Source organism: Strix uralensis, chromosome 2, assembly GCF_047716275.1.
Source record: "Strix uralensis isolate ZFMK-TIS-50842 chromosome 2, bStrUra1, whole genome shotgun sequence".
Taxonomy (NCBI): domain Eukaryota; kingdom Metazoa; phylum Chordata; class Aves; order Strigiformes; family Strigidae; genus Strix; species Strix uralensis.
Genome location: NC_133973.1, coordinates 52053053 through 52072638, shown reverse-complemented (window position 1 = coordinate 52072638; position 19586 = coordinate 52053053). Strand labels below are relative to the sequence as shown.

The window sequence follows — 19586 nt, the reverse complement described above, 5'->3', positions numbered from 1 at the left end:
AGTTGAGATTCTCAAAGCCAAGTGGTTTTCTTTATGGACAGTGCATATCTGAACCCTTCAGAACAGTTTTGACAGTCTCACTTCTAGGCGTAACTGTGCTATTAGTTATTACCATTTGCACTTTCTGGAACTTGTGGTATTTTCCATTGCTACAAGCATCTGCAATATGCTTTATGTTGCTTGTGACAAAGCAATGCCCATTCCACATGGGTGGCAGCCAGAAGACTAGCCCAGAGTATAGTTACTGCAAAAGAGGAAAGGCTTTTGAGATTATATTATTATCCTGAAGTGTGTTTGCTGCCTCCCTTCATCCCTCCCCACTGTTCCAACTCTGTCACTTCCCCTCCTGCCTCCTCAGAAATGTCAGTCCAACACATCCTAAAATATTTTCTGTATTACAGTACAATTATTTTTTATTGTACCATTATTTTTTACTGCTCTTTCTCCCCAGTTTGCATCTTCTCTCCTGATGTCAACAACTACCTGAATTTACAACATTCACTTTGTAGCTCGAGCGTGCAACAGAGTGTAGACAGGGATGGGCAGTAACAGATGGGAAAGGTTGGTGTTAAGAGGAACTAGGAGGTCCTGCCTCTGCTTCCAGATTCAGGTATGGGACTGCAGTGCCCTTGGTCTTGCTGTCAAGGCCAAAATGGGGCCAGGCCAATGGTGCAACCAGGTCTTTCAGGCATGCAAGTAAAAGAGGGGGAATAGCTATGCTTGGGCTATTCACCTAAGAGTTTTGAAAGATTGAAAGAGGAATGTTAAAAGTGAACACCAGCGTTTGCAAGGAGCCTGGCATGAAGACTTGGAGACTGGAATTCAGTATGTGACTGTCTCTGAGGCCTGCTGGGGACATGAAACCCAGCAATGGTGAATTAAGTGCAGCAAAGGTGACATGGTGAACATGTAAGCTGTATTGTGTGCTCAGTGCATGCCTGCCATTTGGACTGTATGGCAGGTACATGGGAAGTGGAAAATAGCGATAGCATCTCTCCTTCCTTCTTTCTCATGTCTTTCCCTTCCAAATTTCTCTTTCCTTCCTCCTTTTTGTCTCCATTTCTCGCTTTCCAGTTGCACCTTTCTGGGTTGTGTCTGTTTATGAGGGGCTGACTGAATAACAAGCATAACCCCAGTAGGGACTTCCAGGCTCAATCAAGTTGTCATCACTTGCCAAATGGTGGGATGCTTAGAGCTGCACCTGCCGAGGACAGCCAGCTCTTCTGAAACAGGAGCAACAGGCTGGAGCAGCCTTTTTTTAGGGTACCATGAAGTCAAGTGGAGCAGGAGGGAAAATAGGCAATGAAAAAATGGCACTGAGATTTCCTCTCAGAGGAATGCCACGCTGTTCTGCCTCCTCCTCTTGTGTCAGGTCAGCAGAAGTGGTACTGGGTCTTATTTTCTTCTTTATTTCCTTGAGAAGGTAAAATAGAGAGGAGGGAGGAATATTCACACTGCTCCTGCTTAAAAGCTAACTTTTATGTAGTCCAAGTCATCTTTGAAATTGAAACCTCCCTGGGATAATGAAACAGGAGAGTCTGAGTTCCTATTTAGACTGATATTATTTGGCTGAGGGCAGTCTTTACTCAAGAGTAATTTGGGAAAGTGACAGACAGCCATGACCTTGATTTACTTTGTAACAGTTTGCGTTGAAATGGAAGAGTATTGAAATTTAATTTTTTTTTTAAATTGCAGGGACATCATTAAAAAAAGGACTTTCAGTTCTTCCTTTCAGTATGCTCCGTAATGTTAGAAATAGTAGAAGATGTGGATGTGTGACATTCATCTGCTGACGACTTCATGTCTGTTACCAGACTTGATTGCATTTAAAGACTGGTCAAAGCATAAAAGTAGACTGGGACTCTCAGCTCACCTCTGAATGATTCTCGAAATGGGAAACACCCGTTTATGCAATATAATACTTTTGTTAAACTGTACTCATGGGAGGCATAGTGCTAGATTAAAGAAGATAGTGGAAACCCTGAACGAGGTGCATTTGCTAAGGCAAGTGGAGAATTCATATGGTATGGAGCATATTCTACCCCATTTACTTTGGAGGTACCCCAAGGTATACTGAAATGCATACATTGAGGCAGTGCTGCTATTTGACGCTCATCTGTTTGAGCGCTGTTCTTCAACTCAGTCACCCAAGTACTTGAAGCAATCTGTGTTCGCCAAGTGAAACTGTTAGTTAATATCAGTATAATAGGAAGGGAAATGATAGGAGAGGTGGGCAAGCTCCTCCTTCTTCTGGCTGGAAGGATTTCTGCCTCTTTGATTGGGAGTTTTGGGAACTCTGGATGTAGTTTCAGCCTTCATTTATTTGTGTTGGGTTCTTTTCACCCCTCAGTTGCCCTTTGTTTGCCTGTTCTTTCTTACAGGAATGGGTTTGTTTGCTTTCCTACAAAAATATCTCATGACCAGGAACAAGCGTGGAACTTGTTGGGTTTGGGAGCTGTTATAACCAACCGGCAGTCTGTGAAGGCTCCTGGCTGCAGATTAAAATAATACCATTGCTTAGGAGAACAAAAGTAAAATGAGAAGGGGGTGTTCAAAGGTTTCTTCAGGGGATAAAACACCTAGGCATTTGAGCTCCAATGGGTTGATAGACCCATGAGCAGCAGATTTAGGAAGAGAAATCAGAAACACTAAACATATTCTCCCATTAATCAAAGAAAACCAAGAAGTAAGGACTTTATGTGGATTTGTCAACTTGTCCTTTACTCTAGGAAACACTCTCTGCCTTCTCAGAAAAGCCACAGGACACCCTTCTCTATGCCAGGGCAAGGGGACCATGGCTAGCACAGGGCCTGCCAGCCAGTAGGCTCCCAGTGGAAAGTGCAATAGTTGAATTTTACCTGGCTGTCTTCAATGAGAGTGGCACTGATGTGGATTTTTTTTTCCCACCTAAAATTTGTAGGAACTTAATTATATAGAACCTAATCAAATTATTCTGGCAAATTTGGGCAGTGAACCCAAAAATTATGGGGATGGGATACAAGAGACAGGCAGCAGATTTGCCTTTTTTCCTTAAGAAGCTGTGTTAAACACTTATTTCATTTAGAAGGGAAATACGGACATTTATCTGGTGAATTGGCACACTTTCTGCTTTCTTCTCTTTTGATCTAGTATATGATGTATAATCAATGTTACTCCAGAGATGTTACTGATGCTATGTGTATGTAGGATCCCCCTTTGCTAATGACTGTGATATCCCTATCAGAGCAGTGAGAAAACTGAGATTTGATTAATGTGTGGTGGCAGGGGACATGCTCTTCAGTATTTATCTGAAGGTTCACACTGGAGGAACTTCAGAGATGGTCCCACATCCCTATCCACCACAGTCATCCCTCCTCAGTCTCGAGCTCTTTCCTTCCCATGCCAGAGGCCTGTGCCTGCTGCACACCCGGAGATGGGTGCAGCCTGGCAGGGCTGTGATTTGGAGAAGAGGACCTGCAGAGCCACGCACGCATTAGAAGATGGAGAGGGAGACCCTTTAGTGGAAATCTTATCCCATCCTAGGGGGTAACGCTGCCTGGGTTTTGGTGAGTAACTTTCTGTTAGTCCCAGATGACAGGAGATGTCAGGTTTTCAACCCTCGCTCATTCAGAAGGGCTTTGATGTTTGATACAAATGTGTTACCAGCCCACATGCAAAACACAGGTCTGAAGAGAAGGGAAGGAGGCAGGGAAGGAGGGAGGGAGGGAGAAAGGGAGGCGAAGATGAATAAACCCTGAGGCAGGATTTTTACTGACTGACTTCAACTTCCCGCTGGCTCCCTGACTCTAGCAGGGATTTTCTCTGGGACATGATGCACCAGCATGTTCCTAATTCAGAGGGCTGCTGGGGGTTTCACTGCTGAAAGACTTTTGCAGTCCCCTCCCATGTAAGACATTTCTAGCATGAAAAGAAGTACTGTTACATGACATGTGTGTGACACACCACCATACCTTTTAGATAGAGGAGTTTGCATGAATTTTGTGAAGCTTTTACAGCCCTGTGTCAAATACTGACCTGTAATCAACATAGTGGCAAGGGTTATATTTGGGTGCAGGCTATGTAGGCAGGTATATGTATAGACACAAATGACTCTGAGCACATTTGCAAATGCAGCCTTATCCCATCAGTCCTGTTACTTGTGCAATATTTGATATGTCTGCAGCATTGCTGGTAGCAGTAAGAGATCCAGAATAGCACGTCTGTGTTTATATCTGCATGTAGCTCTGTGTGTATATAATAGGTATACGAAGGCATATGTTATACATATGCACGTAGACACAGACTCCTCTCTCCTGCCAGTGCTGTGGCTGCTGCTGCCGCTGCCGGCTGCCGCCGTGAGCATGGGAGCGTGGAAGGGAGGCTGCAGAGCCTGGGATCCGCTGTCTGTCCCTCACCCTGGCCACCCTGGCCACCCTGGCCACCCTGGTACCTGCCGGCCACCTCCGGGATGGGCAGCGCTCAGCACAAGCCCCCGCGCTACCCCGGGAGAAAAAATGCAGGTAGGGAAAATACGGCTGCGGATGCCCTTGGCAACAAACAGGCCCTGCACTGGGGCTGGCCTCCCACTTGGCCATGAGCCGCTGGCTCCTGCAGCTGTCAGTCAGGGGTGACAGTGTTTTTAGAAGGCTCCCTTCAGTGATGCTTAGGCTGAGGAGCTGAGGAGAGCAGAGGAGCGCTGGGAGCGTGTGTGCTGGGTGCTGGCAGCCTGGCTGCTTTGTAGCAGCCGGGAGTGCTGGCTGAGGGATTTTGCTGCAGCATCCTTCCCAGTGATTAGGGGAGGGAAACAAATGGAGTTGTGAGGTGAACCGTGGGGTACCAGGGGAGCGCTCTGGAGGTACCTGCTCACTGCTGATGCTGGTGGAGCCAGCGAGGATAGAAACAAAACTGATCTCAGCCCAGCATCTGAGCATCCTGGTCTGCAGCAAGCGCAGGGTTATTAAATCCAGATGACACTGTGTAAGAGCCGAGTATTTTGTAAGAAGCGACAATTGCTCGGGAACCAGCATCGCCTGGGTCCTCCAGATGACCTCGTCCCAGGTAGTTCTGCTCGGGATCCTTTTTTATTACAGAAGTAGAGTTGGTGTCTGATGATGTCACGCTCAGGGGGAGGGAAATTAAAAAAAAAAAAAAAAAAAAAGATAGATTGCAGTCCTAACACAAGGAGGATGCAGCAAACCACAGAGAGGGTCCTCTCCTGTAAGGAAGACAAGGCAAAAGAAAGAGCCCCTAGGAGGGTCTCTCTCTCCCTCCTGCTTCAAAGAGGAGAACTGTTTGCCTTCTGTAAACGGAGCTGGCTGTGTAATGCATTATGCATCACGAGGTTAGACCTCTTCTGATTTCTTAAGGGAAAGGCGATTTTATTTCTCAAGTGGGTGCCAGCAGGGATGCTGTGAGGGTACATAGAGGTGGCGCATCCTCCGGCCCGCACCAACACCGACCCGCATGGTCAACTGCAGACAGGGAGCTTGGTGAGGAGCAGGACCAAATCTGGAGCCAATGCAGGGGGAGAGGAGCAGCCTCAGCTTTTTTAGCAAGTGAATGGGGAGGGGGAGGAGGGTAGTATGAGCAGTGATGTCATTTTTAACTAGTTCCTTGCAGAGCCGGGGAGTGAAGTTAGAGGAAAAAGCTGCAGTCTCAGAATGGCTCTCAGCCTTGACTGGAGACTCTAAATGACTGAGGGTCCCCACAATGGTAATTCATTTTCTTTCCTATGCAGAACTGTTCTGTTATTTTGGGTCAAGCAGAGGGCATTGCTTTTCTCTCTCTCTCTCTCTGTATGCTTTGAGGGTTTGACTTTCGCTTTTGCCTCTGGTTTATTAAATACCTTACAGGTTATTTAAAGTTTTTGCCTGGGTAGTCTAAGAATTTTTCTCTGGTGTGGGAATCCATGGCATTACAGGAGAGAGTTTAGCATGCAGCATTTCTGCTACTCGTCAGGAGGGGAGATGCAGAGGTTGCCAAGCACACAGCTTTCTGCACGGGAAATGTACTTTTAAAATCACAGGTGGAAAGAAAGGGACTTGGCTGGCATTTGTTGCTGTAATGGATGGCATTTAATGTTGCTTGTAAGAGGCAGGAAGACTTCTGGTCAACTATATAGATGGAAATGAATCCTGCTTTGGTGACAATTTGTTTGCTTTTGATTGCCAGGTTTTTATTATGAGAGTTTTAATTCTAGTGGAACTGAATGGAAAATGTCAACATAAGAGATTCTGGCTGTTTGAGACAGTATATGCATGTATATTTCTTCATGGCATGCATTAACCACTTGCGTACTGCTCTCTCCACTGCACTTGCCCTGTTGCTGTCGTTCATAGAAATCAGCGGGCTGCCAGGCTGTGCTGTGGACAGTCAGCAACACAGAGGGTTATGCTGCTTGCTGGTTCCTGGAATCAGCAGAAGCAGTCAAGCCATTTTTAGATAAATAAGGTTGTCAAGGCAGGTCCATCAAGGGTAAAGTGGCTTAGCCAACATGGCGGGCAGGGAAGAGCATCCCCAGTTTATATTTCCAAGTATTCAGCTACTGGTATCACTGGCACAGTTTGAGTTTGTGGTTGTTGTGATGCTGCTTGGTCCAAAGGCAGAGGCTGTAATGCTGAGAGTCCAGTTGGCTGTGGAAGGCTCATAACATTCCTCTCTGGGCTCCCATTTGCCAGTGGTGAGACTTGCTTGTCTTCTCACCCAGGAGAACATCCAAGATATAGCTGAGGAAGCCAGACCTCAGTTTTGCTTACTAGGAACTTGGGACATGCATGTGATGGCCACATACCTCCTGGTGTAGCCTATCATGGAAACTATGAGATCAAACATGGGGGATCTGGGCTCAAGAATGAAAGAGGCAGAATAGAAATGCAAACACTGTGATACCTTCTGAATATGAAATGTTGCTTCAGGAGGTTCCTGATGATGATGAAGGCTTGGGGGATCCATTGCTCCCTTTGAGACAGCTCTCACTGAAGAGTATCTGGGAGGAATAAGCCTCTCTCTTACCAGCTATCATGAAGATGCTGGCAGCTGTCACAGGGGCCATTTTGAACTCCTCCCCCTGCAACACACCATGGTGCAGAGGGAGAGTAAATCTGGTAACCTCTTTCTTCTGCCAGCCCTCCCAGTGTTAGCCTTAGTGTTGGATTATGTAACTCAGAGCCAAAAGCCAGGCTTTAAAAATGACATGCTCCTATCGGTGTGGTTTTCATCCAGATGTATGCTTGCCTTCACTGATAGTGCTTATGTGGGGGCAGTGTGCCTGGCAGGTGGAGGGAATGAATAACAGGCTGTACTGAACTAGTCACCATGGCAGATGGAAGCTTTCCATCTCTGTAGCACTCAGCTGTGGATAGGCAACTTTGTTTTCCTCTGATTTTAGCGTGGCACCCTTCACCAGCAGGAAATTAATGCATTTTAAAAAGGAGAGCAAAGAACTGTCCATCTGGAGTAAGCATCGATTCATCCTCCTCCTTTGGGGGCTCAGATATTCCCCCTGCCTGAAGTATTCCAGGGCACTAGTTCTGGCTTTTTTGTCTCATCTCGGTTCATCTGAGGTGAGAAGTTGCAAATTCCAGGCACTAGAGATGGAGTCTGCTACCCAAAGAAGAGGGTAGCTGCATGTGACTGCAGCCAGTGTGCCCACTTCTGCAGCCTTCCCCCTTAGGAACCAGCTGACTTTGCAGCAGGGAAGGTTAGGAAGACCTCTCCAAGTGCAAAGAGAAATAAAGCACTGGGACAGGCATGCTACAGAGCTTATAGGATGCCCTTCTTTTAGGCGTTTTAAGAAGTAAGAATAAAGTTGGGGTGGACTAGAAATGCTCAGTCCCCTTTAGAGCGGTGGAATTACGCTTGGCTTTGCATTTTGGTGTTTTTAGGACAGGTTTTGTCACACATCAGTCAAAATTCACTACAGGAAATGTCTTCTGCATCTGAGGGTGGGTGCCTCATTTGCTGTTTATAGCATTTTAGCTGTGTTTCAGGGTTGGAAAAGTCATGGGCCAGACAGTTCTCTCATGGTTCCTTCCTGCCCTCCATTTCTACTGCAGTATGACTTAGCCCCATTGAGGTCCTACCACCAAGGAGACAAGAATGGTTCAGTGCCTGAGCCCATTCAGCTGTAAAACTTTATACTGCTACTGTCAACAGAAGCATTACTGATGTGTCAGTGATGGACATGATTGTTAGGGAATGGGAACCAGTGCACAGAAGTGACTGCAAAGGTTGCAGTATCTCTCTGGACTTCAGTGAGCTTTGAGTCTTATCGTTAGTTGGCAACTGTGTTTACTTACACTAGACTCTGGACAAAACTGCACTTGGTTTGGAGTGGTCTCTTGGAGAGGGCTGGGGCAGTGGAGCATGAAGGAAACAGACTTCACTTGAGTGTTGCCCATGAGGAAGGAATTTTTCATACTCTAACTCTGACACAGTATGACTTTCAGTCTACAGTGTAATCCTTCTGTATGTTTATGTGGTAGAATTTACTTACTGTTCCAGGTCTTCTCACCTTGTCTTGGGCCTTAGTCTTCTCAGAGGAGGGCAACATAAGCTCCATGGGAGTGAATTCAAGCTAACAGGTGTGTCAAAGAGGTATTTTATAGTGCATGCAATGATCAAAGTTACAGAAGTAGATAAGAAAGAGAACTGAGGCTGGGTACCCAAAGCCCCCACAGGAGGTGAAGAAATCACTTTCAAGGGTTGAGATTACATCTGTCCTAGGAAAAAAGATCCTTATCAGGGCTGTAGAGAAAGTGCAAATACCTCGGGGCGGGGCGGGGGAGGGAAGAAGTACTTACCAGTCCCAAATTTAGCAATGAGTTCAACTCTTATGCATGTGACCAAGAAACACTGAGGTCAAGTGTCTAATTGCATTTATGCCACTGTCATCCAAGTAATTATCTTTTCCCCCTGGTATTTCAACAGGGTAAAACTGAAGTGAGTTTGGACTGCTGTAGTCTGATAAGTCAGAAACTAGGTAACCTCCATGGCTTGCCTGCTGGGCTGTCTCCTCTCCTTTGGGCTCTGTTGGTAAAGCAGGCGGTGGTTATATTCCTCTGGGATACTTTTTTTAGGCTACATGTTTAAGTTTGGAAAAATCTTTGTAATCATGTACATTCTTGGAAGGTAGAAAAGTCCCTCCCCACCCAGCAGCATGTCTTTGGTAATAATGCTTGATAGCAGTGATGGAATTTCCAACTGTATTCTCATACAGTTGTATGTAGAGGTTGATTCTGCACCTGGTGCAGGTGGAAATGGGGTCAAATGTAATATATCACTATAACAGCACATAGTAAAGACAGATGATTCTGGTCTGTTGTGGTACATGCATGAATCCTAATATCTTCAGTCATTTTGAGGAATAAAAGATGTCTCACATAAGCACATAAGTGAAGGAACAGCTGTTTTGTGCCCTATGAAGTGTGCAGACACAAGGTGTTTAGGTGGTGGCAGCCTATATACATAGGACTCTACTATCATTGCTGGAAAACGCCACCGCTTTCATTTAGCTTCATAACAGCCAAGCTCTTAACACCAGAAGATCTTACTGGAATGAATGAACCACAAAGGCTGTTCTTAAGAGTGCTTTTAAAATCTGTCAGTTAGGTTTAAGATGAATACTAGAACAATCTGCTGAAATCTGAAGCCATTTTGTGACCCTTGCATTTTGAGAGCCCTCTGGATATAACTGTAAAACACTGTGCTGTTTTCTGCCAGTGTTTGAAGGGGGGAAAAGGGAGTGAGAGAAAAGGCGAGTTCTGCACAATCTCCTCTTGTTTCAGGAAAGACTGTTTTTTTCTTCCAGGTTTGCACAGCAGTGCTGCACATCATTCACCTCGTAATGATAATAGTATATAATCTTCATAATAGTGATAATCTTCGTATGCAGCTGCAATTTCAAATTCCTCCCTGGTTTTAGTCCAAATTTCATTTGATGGCATCAGAAGACTGCTTTTTCATGTTCCTGCCTATTTACCCCTACATAACCTCACTGCTAGCTATCAGAGCCCAACTTTTGATAAGAGGAAAGGTGGCGCACCAGTGTCAGAATATGCAGATTCACGTTTCACAGTTGTATCTCAGCTCTCATGTACCTGACCATTTTTTTTTTGGCACAGCACAGGCAATCAAAATTTATCATCCAAATTAAGACTGTAATTATATTTTGATAAAGATCTGGCAATTCAGTGAGAATGAAATTTTAAGGGTTGCTGGGATACAGATGACTCTGGATTATGGGGAAGTGTTTGCATGTGGAATACTAATAAGCCAAGGTTGTTCAGCATCCTTATCTAGACTTTTCCAATAGTGTCTGATAACACAAGCAATCAAGTGCTTGTTTCTTTGCTATTATTCTGGAAAAGTGATTAAAGATACAGGCTGCCTTTTATGAATGAAAAGGCTACATGCTCGACATGGAGCGACACAAATATGTTCCCCCGTTTGATGCACAAAAAAAGCGGGGGAATAGAGTGCTGACCATGCCCAAGTTACTGAGCTCACCAAAGTAAACCTTTCTTGAGGTTTCCCATGGTCTCAGGGATGCCAGGGAGCTTTTGTGGGAGGGTTGAGCCCGTTCCTGCAAGGTGTGAGCCCTGCCTGAGATGGATGCTGCTTGGAGCCGCCTTTTGCAGAGCCAGGTCCCCACTGGGGAGTGGGAGATGAAGGACATTTCAGGGATGAGCGTGGGATAACCAAATACACCAGAGCTTGCTGTCCAGACAGGATGGCCACAGAAGTAACGGCTCTGTAGAGCTGGGGGAGGTGACAAATGGCTCGATTCAACCGATGGCTGACAAAGGGAAGGTCCTAGCTCACGTGCGGGCACTTTCTTGTGCCAGTCCAGCAGATGAGTAAAGCTCGACCTCAGCACTGCAATTCGATGAAGGAAGAAGAGCTATAGCACTTTCTCTCTTTTAAGTGTCTGGTCTGTATGTGACACTAATTAGTTATTATGGAAAGTTATTGCTATTCAATAATGTGGCCAGCTGACAAGGTATTATTTACTGCCTGTGCTGTGGTAGCACTTGCAGACCTCGGAGGGGTTCGTCTCCGGTGCTCCTGGCATGCTGCAGCCCTAAGCCCTGCCCCAACCCAGCCAATATCCCATGCCTGTCTCCCAGGGTTTCTGCTGTGCAACTGGCCAGCAGCAAGGCCAGTGCGTGATTTGTGTTACCACCTTGCCACATCTCTGCTCCAGACTGCCTGCTTCAAATATGGGCATGGTAAGGTAGGCTGGTAAGGGACTTGCACTTCATTTGTCCCTGACTCCCTCTCTCAGCACCACCAAACTCCAGATGTTGAGCCAAGCCCGCAATAATTATTATACCCTGTTCAGCAGTGGTTTAGGGACTTAATTGTAGCACATGGTTGTATTTTTACTACAGATCAGAACAATCCTGTGACTTCATGTTTTTTTCAATTAACTATGAAACAGTGAGCGTGTCATATAACAATTTAAAAAAAAAGTTCTGATGGTATGTCAGCTTCATCAAAACAAATAGTTTTACTTCCCTGCTGAACTGAATTCTTCCCAGGCTTTTGGTGACTAAATTTTATTCTCAAGATGTTCTTTCATGATGTATAAGGAAGGGACTTGACTTACAGCAGTGCGGTTTAAATGGCAGAGTGGATGTGATTCAGGAGGACCAGGTTAATGAGCATTTTGGGAAGGTAGAGTCCATTGGAGACGCTGCAGCTGTAACACGAGACAAACGACTGAACCCTTCCTATAATACCTTGAAAAACCTTTTAAACACGAGGTGTGTAAGTGCTTAAAATGGTAGTCTCCTAGTCTCCTCAGATTCAACCTGCACAAGCAGTAATGTGCTTTCTTTTTCCTTCCTTCTTTTTCCAAAACTGCAAGGTTATGCCCCAGTCCAAATCTTGCAATTTGCTGTAACCTTCAAGACCAGCCAGAGAAGATACTCAGTCACTGGCTTGGTGTGTCCAGCCTGGCTCTTGCAGTGCCTTGGGAAGAGGGTGTTCATCCTGGAAATGTGCCTCAGGATCCTCAGTTATGGCATGTACTAAAGGCTCAGTGCTGCTTCTTTGGAGCAGGCCAGGACTGTCCTCTGTCTTACAGCCTAAACCCACCTTTGGTAATTTTTCACTCTTTCCACTTCAGAGGAGTCCAGCAAATACCTGAGAAGAAGCTGGTTCTCTCAGCTTTGCTAAAATCTTTCGTCTTGTTTCATCTCAATATATGACTGACTGCTGTCCCTTTCTGCCTTGACAGTGCCAGGTGTGTATTCATATGAGGCAAAATTAAAATAAACCTGTAAGTTGTACATCACTGCATAAATGTACCAAATAGTGTTTAGCCTATTCAAAGGCTGACTGATCTGTCAGTCTGGTTTACTCCAGTCCCATTCTCTGAGCTTGCATTGGGTTTCTGCAAGCACGAATTATACACTTCATACAGTTTTTCTCCTGCGTGCTCTACAGTGCCTCTTCATAAGACCTGCACCTATGGGTAACTTTTCAGGAAGTCATCTTCTCTGTTCTTTCAGTCAGCCTTGTTCATTTTCCAAACCAGTCATCCTGCCCTGGGTTGACCTCGTTGCAGGCTCTGAGACTCTCTGGAGGAAGGTGATTCCACGGCCTAGTCGGCTTGCAGGTCCCAGGTTGTTTCTGGTGCCAGCATCATGGTGAAATCTCCTCGGGATTATCAGAAACTTTTTTGGAGTCAGGCAGAGCCCTGCCTTCAGCTTCCGGCAGCCACTGTTTAAACAGAGACACTGTGCAGTTGGTGATACCTCCAAGAGATGCAATAAACATTATTTATATCATGAATTGTGGTCCATGGGCTATCAGAATAGGATTTGGTGCACAAAACAACCCTGAAGAGCTTGTGACCCTAGGAAAAGGGTTTCAGCTTTGCTGGGAGGAAATTCGTGGGCAGAAGTATTTACTCAGTAGGTCAAGTGGGGACAGATCAAGGCAGGGAAATTGCAGTCAATGAGGCTAGAAGTAAAAACTGTAGTGCAGCCATGTCCCACACTTTTAAATCCCTTTCATGTAGTCTGAACTTAAATGGTTGTGTTCCCCATAACAAGTCTGAATGAACATACTGAAGCTCATTTTCTTCACTACTCATTTCTGCTTGTGCAAAGGTATAGGACAAAGCTCTGAAAAGTGTGTGATCTTTGACCAGTAAAACTGTGCCAGCCAAAGCCATTACTACCACTTATCAGTATAACATGTCTTTTTGATGAATGTGGGGGGTGTGAGGAGTAAGCTAACTGCTAAAATGCAGTTCTGTCAGCATGGCTGCAGCTGCTTTGCCACTATAATGTATTGTAGAAAGACAAAAGTCATTTTGTTGCATTAAAACCCAAAGAACCTTCATAGTTTGAGAGCAGATAATGACCCCAGATAACACAGCTGGAGTAAGTCAGACTCTGAATTATTTCCAGAGGTTAATTATCTTGTGTGCACAATATACTGCCTTGTACCACTCAAGACCTCCCAACACCTATATGTAGACTTCCTGCATGCAGTGAGTTTTAAGGCTGGGACATATTATGAATTTGAAGCTTAGGTATAAAAATAGAAGCATGAAATGTGACCATTCTGTGTCATATAGAATAGAGTAGAATAGAATAGAATAGAATAGAATAGAATAGAATAGAATAGAATAGAATAGAATAGAATAGAATAGAATAGAATAGAATAGAATAGAATAGAATAGAATAGAATAGAATAGAATAGAATAGAATAGAATAGAATATTTTCAGCTGGAAGGGACCTACCATGATCATATAGTCCAAATGGAAGATTGCTAGTATGAAAGTCAGAATGAAGCTCTGGTCAGCATCAGCTATAATTCTAAAACCAGTGTTACATTACATAGGCACCGGGCTGGAAATGTTAGGTACCACTGAAATATGTACCCAATGGACAGCTAGCCCCAAGTCTCCCTAGTTTCATGACGTTAAAAGGGGATTAATTACCTGATGATCTGTGCCCCCATTGACGTGGCTGGGAATTATGGCAGCCGAAAGGCAGGTCTGGAAAATTTAGAGCTGTGGTTCAGTGGGACTTTGCCTCATGGGGAGTCTGGGCTGAATGTGGAGTTGGCTGGAGGAAGAGACATTTTTCTCCCTGCCAGGATGAACGAATCGGCACAGACTAGGCAGTGACGGTGCGGTTGCAAAGCTGTGCTTTCTGTAGGAGGCAACAAATTCATTTCAGTTCACCCCCAAAAAAGAATTTCTGAATACAAAAAATTACCTTGGGGATTACTTGAGTAAGCTCAGCTCTGGGCACATATCTTTCTCAGTGGTTCATGAATGGGATGAGAAAGTATTTTATGCCCACGACCCTATTTTGAGCCTTATTTCTGTGAGTGATGTGTGTCATTTTGGTTTTTATTGCTTTGTTCTAGCTGCAGTGCTTCTGGAGCAACATCATCCTACACTCACTGAGTGTCCACAGATGGAAGGGCATCAAAGGGGAAGGAAGATGAATATCTTCTAGCCATCCCTTTAGCAAATATTTCACTTAGTTATCATGGATGTAGCAACAGAACTGGAATTTCTCAAAGGCTTGAAAATTATTCCACTGTCCTGTAGAAGTATTTGCAATCTGCAAAATAAATTGTTTTCTGGGTCAAAATGAGAATCTTCAAAGTTTAGGTATTTTCTTCAGACAGGCTTTTGATGTAGCTTTTCCATCCTAGAAGTACATGTAAAAGTTTGCAGAAAATAGGGAGAGTTGTACTAACTGTGGGGAGGCTGTTCTGGCCCTTGTAGAGTGAAGAAGCATTGCAGTGTTTGTGAAGTGTTGCTGTTGCACAAATATTACAAAGACAAAAGGAATCAGGATGCTAGTAGAAGGGGAAAAGGATAACCCAAATAAAAAGCATTCAAATTACTCTTTGCCTAACACCATTTTCATAGGTAAGTAGTGGCTGTACTTTTTAGATATTTTTTCTTCTGTCTGTTGCATAGAAACCCATTTTCTGGATAAAATGAAAGTGTGTTAAGTATGCCAATACCCAAACTTCAGAATTAACTCTGTGTAAGAGAAACGTTGCCAAGCAGACCTCACCCTCACTCACTACAGGAAGATGTACTGCATCCCACAGGAAATCAATACTTACTAATGTGAACAAGCATGAAGATGAAATTATCAAACTGGCAAGTCAGGAAAACAATCTTGGTTTATCAGAATTAGCTGTGATTTAAATGCCATAGTTAAAAAACCTCAAGTGATAATGATTCTGGCAGGTCATCAGTGAATTCGTGCATCTCCCTATGCTGTGTGGGTCTGGGCTCTGGTGGGAATGAATCAGGGCACCAGGCTGGCTCTTTTTTCGTTACTGACCATGACAGGTTAATTGTGAAAAATGAACCACCTGTTACTTATTTAGTCCAGTGTTTTAGAGCTGCTTGTAAATGGTGGAGGTTGGTTGTGCAGCAGGGGCCTGTAGGTCTAAAATCACAATCCGGGCAATACAAACCACAGATCATCTGCAAAGGTTTGGAGCATGCCCTAGCAGGGAATAAGCAAGCTTACTTTTATCTGGAAGAAAATAACACTAAACAAACCCACCAATAAAGTATTATTGGACTAGCACATGAAATGCAGAGCCTATTATTGTATGTGTAAATGCTTAGCGTTTATGCATTGCCATCCTTTAGGATGATTTTTGCCCTTAAGACACAAAAGTAGAAGGAACATAGAAAAAGCTAGGAGGTCCTTGGGAGGGCAAGAGATGGCTGTGAAGGCCACAGGTGACTTGCCCCAGGCCAGTGCAGGGATGTGCCAGCATATCCACCTACCAGGCCAAATTGCATCTCCAAGCAACAGCAGCCCAGACAACCACCATTTGAAAGTGTTGTCTCAGTTCTTTGCTTTTCAGTGCATACCAATTCCTATATTTTCTTCTTCTTTTCTCTTTCTTTTTTTTCCTTTTTTTTTGATTTTAAGCTCAGCAGCAGAGGTAAGAGCTTGTTTTCATATTCTCTGTAACACCCTTATGATACTTTAGACGCTACATAGAAAATAAGCAGATGGCTGTGAACTGATCTGTTTTCATATATAAAATGTCTCCGACTTTACGAACAATATCCATACTATAAAAAAGTTGCCTTGGGTGGCTCCCCCTCCCCCTGTGCTGGCAGATGCCTCGGGAGTTGATAAGATGTGAAGATTGATTGCCACCTCCCCCCTAGACAGCATCCTGCCAGATCAGGGCTGGGGTATATCCGTGGGTGTCGTCTGCCTTTCACTGTTCAGCGTGTATAGCATCTCAGCCTCTATAGCAGTCTGGCACCTCTTCCAGCACTTCTTTTTTTAATGCCACTTGGAAAATCCACACAGAAAGAAGAGAGGCAGAGAGGAGAAGGCAGCAAAGTGGGACGGAGGCAATTAGGGCCAGACCTGATGTCCTCACATAGCCAAAGGGTCCAGAGTAGTCAGGCAGAACTGCGACTCAGAAAGGACAGAGCAAGGACAGCAAAATTTGACACCTGGTCCATCTTACTGTGCCATGCTTCTGAGCGTGTTTACACCCCTCTTCATAAAAATGAATGTATTTGTTCAGTTTCTCAGACAATGCTTCACCTTTTGAGTTAAGAGTCACCTTATGCCTTGCTAGCTTGCTTGGCTGTGACCGAAGTTTGGTTTTTTACTTTGCCATTAAATATACTCAACGAGTAAATGCAGGAACTCATCCATAACTTGCAGACTCAAGTTTGTTTCTGACAATCCCGCTCCCCTGTAAAGGCAGCATTTCTCCTCTTGGTGCCTGGTGGTGCTGGGGCATGGCAGCTCAGTGCAGTCTGTCTTCTCATGGTCCTTCCACAGTGAACAGGAGGGGACAGGCTCTCCTAGAGGACTATTCAGAGCTCTCTGAGGCTTATTTGCACTCAAAATCAGTGTGGAGCCTATCTGTTAGCTACAGAAATTCTCCGGGGAGACAAATCTCCCCTGGGGAAAGTTACTTTTGTGATTACTTTCCATTGTCTCCTTCTTTATGCTTGGAAATGTTGTCAACTTTGCCCCTCGTGAACAAATCTGAGCGTCCCAGGAGTGCTCTCTCACTGATTCACCATTCCAGTTGATATGTGATACATTAAGGTCAAACACTGTTTGCTACTCAACAGCCCCACTTTTTACTTACACTTTCTGCATGATAATTTTAATGATGCTGGCCTTCTCCCCTCTCTCCCTCTTCCCTCCCCTTTTTCCTTTCCTGAAAGTATTTCCTGGTTTAATTTCTTTTCCTGTGGATTTTTTCCCTGCAGCTTATTTCCTGCAGTTTTATTTTTATCTCATTTTCATCACTGCTTATAATTGAGAGTTTGAAGGCTTCCTGTCCAGTGTTGCAGCCAGTGTCATTCCGTGGTGGTATTTCTGGTAGTTACCAGTAGGTGTTGACACCTGACATTTCTGCACTGGTTTTGACTGGATGCAGCAAAACATAGCCATTTCACCACACCTTCTGGTTTTCTTCTTCATGTGCAGTACTCGGTACAGGGTCACGATAAAACATCTGCCCACACTTAAAAGGTAATAATTTTATATGTACAGTAAGTGAGCAATTGTTTGCCACTCTGTGTATTTGCTGTGCTAAAGCCAACATGTTGAAAACTACCTTGTACTCAGTTCAACCTGCGCACAAAGACAGATGAGTTACAAATTTGCAAGAATTTTCTGTTTGCTCTTATGTTCTGGATGGCAGCTCTCTCCAGAGTGGTCCACACCCATGCAGCATCTGACAAACCCTGTAGCTCTTCAGCAGTTGTGGCTTTTCAGAAATCCCATCAGAACTCAATTAGGTTTTCTGCATAAATATGTGGCTTAATAATATAAATGTGAGTACAAACAATAGGATATGGTTTTGGCTCATAAAGCCATATAGCCATAACAATAAAGGACAGTCTATGTTATGATCTTTATTAACATCTTATGATGCTTTACAAGAAGTAAATGTTTTAAAATTTATTTCAGCTTAAACGTTTTCACACTGCCTTTTCTATGCTAGTTGCCACTGGCCGTGATGTCTCAATTCAAAGTGGGGGTTAGTGGGTTCGCATGAGCTGTAGGGGCTCCCTAGCAGGCATGGTAATAGGTTTGCATCCTCTGCAGGGATGTGCAAGGGAATACAGCTAACAATGCTTGGTTAAATTTGCAAACTAGCATTTACCATTTGAGGTTTGTGGACCATTTTAGGTAAACAAGGACCTGAAATACAGTAGAAAAAAACCAGTGCAACTCTGCAGAAAAAATATTAATGCCTAAGGTGAGCAAGCGGAGAACATGTTATTCAAATAATAATAACAGTGGGAAAATAACTTATCTTGACATAAGTTATTCATCCTGCAGTCTAGGTATACAATATCACTGACAAAGTTTCCAAATGCTATCTGGATGAGTTCCCTCTAAAAAGTAATCCAGTATATCTCAGTAGCTTTGTATACATCTGTATGGAAAGTACTGTAAGTAATACAGTCCAATCCATATATCATAACACGTCTGTACTTTATGGATTAAGGGCTAATTTTGAGCCCAAAAAGCCTGGAGGGAAGAGGCTGCAATACGTGGGTAGAAGATGGAGCCCCAGCAAGGAGTGGTGCTGGGACATGCCCTTGGCAGTGCCGGGCGGGGTGGAGTGGACTTGCAAAGCTAACAAAAATCCATCCCTAAGCAGGTTTCTTCATTAAAATCAACTCCCTTGAGAAAGTATAGAAGGGGAGGGGATGGAAATGTATATTTTCAGGCAGCTCTCCTCCTTACAAAACAATAAGGTCTGCATTCAGTATTGTTTCAACAAGTGAAACTCAGCAAGTCAGCTAGCCATGTTACTTCTTCCCAGTTGGCTTCTCAGAATGGCTTTCTGAACCCTTATAGCCCTGTTTGCTCTAATGTTTCACACAAGTGTCTTGTCAGAAGTGGTACTGGAGAAAGATATTGTTGAAATAGGACCCTCCTCCTGGCCCAGAGCCACTTTGTGGGCTGGGTGCTCTGCAAGCCCAGGTCACAGCCAGTTGTCTGAAACTGGGCTTCAAGTAAACCACTTGGGAGGCTGGGGCCAAAACAAACATCTGAGAGGGCTGGTGATGGAGGACTTGGGTATTCACTGAGTTTGGGGAAGAATTTTACCAAAAGGACCCAGAGGAGCTGCACAGTGAACTGGTTGTATCTTTAACTGCACCCCTGTGCCCAGCCAACCTTGGGCCACCATCAGAGTGGCTTGGGAGTAATCTCACGAGTCATGCATGTGAGTTTTGTTGCCTGCCCCAAGAAACACACTGCCTTACCATTATGGGGAGGAAGCTTCCCGGGGCAGGCATGACCTCAAGAGCAATTAGAAACCTGAGACAGAGCCAGGTCTCTCAGTCCCTCTGCCGGAAAGGACTGATGGAGCTGCAGGAGCAGCAAGAATATTTCCCCAGGGTAAGAAAAAAGAGTTGCCTTTGGTCCCTTTGAGATGATTGACGTTCTATCTTCACCTGGATGCCTATGAGTAATTTGAAGGAACACGTGTAGCAATAGTAGTGTAGTATTTACTAAATATAATTGGAAGAAACTGTTGCTACTTACCTCAACTTGCAGTTAAGTGGTGTTCAGGGCATCTAGCCAAGCACGCTAAA

At 44.4% G+C, this 19586-nt stretch overlaps 1 protein-coding gene across 3 annotated transcripts in view; it reads left to right on the top strand.

The window, feature by feature from the left end:
• The window catches only part of NHS (NHS actin remodeling regulator), a 269188-nt gene that overhangs the window by 214030 nt on the left and 35572 nt on the right, over nucleotides 1-19586 (top strand). The window contains exon 1 of one of the 3 annotated variants that reach the window (XM_074858709.1): nucleotides 5622-5691. The exons of the other annotated variants lie outside the window; for them this stretch is intronic. Coding sequence (XP_074714810.1) covers nucleotides 5670-5691 — 22 coding nt within the window. The 5' untranslated portion in view covers nucleotides 5622-5669. Of the gene's footprint in view, nucleotides 1-5621; nucleotides 5692-19586 lie in introns of those variants that run through there. 3 annotated transcript variants of the gene reach the window in all.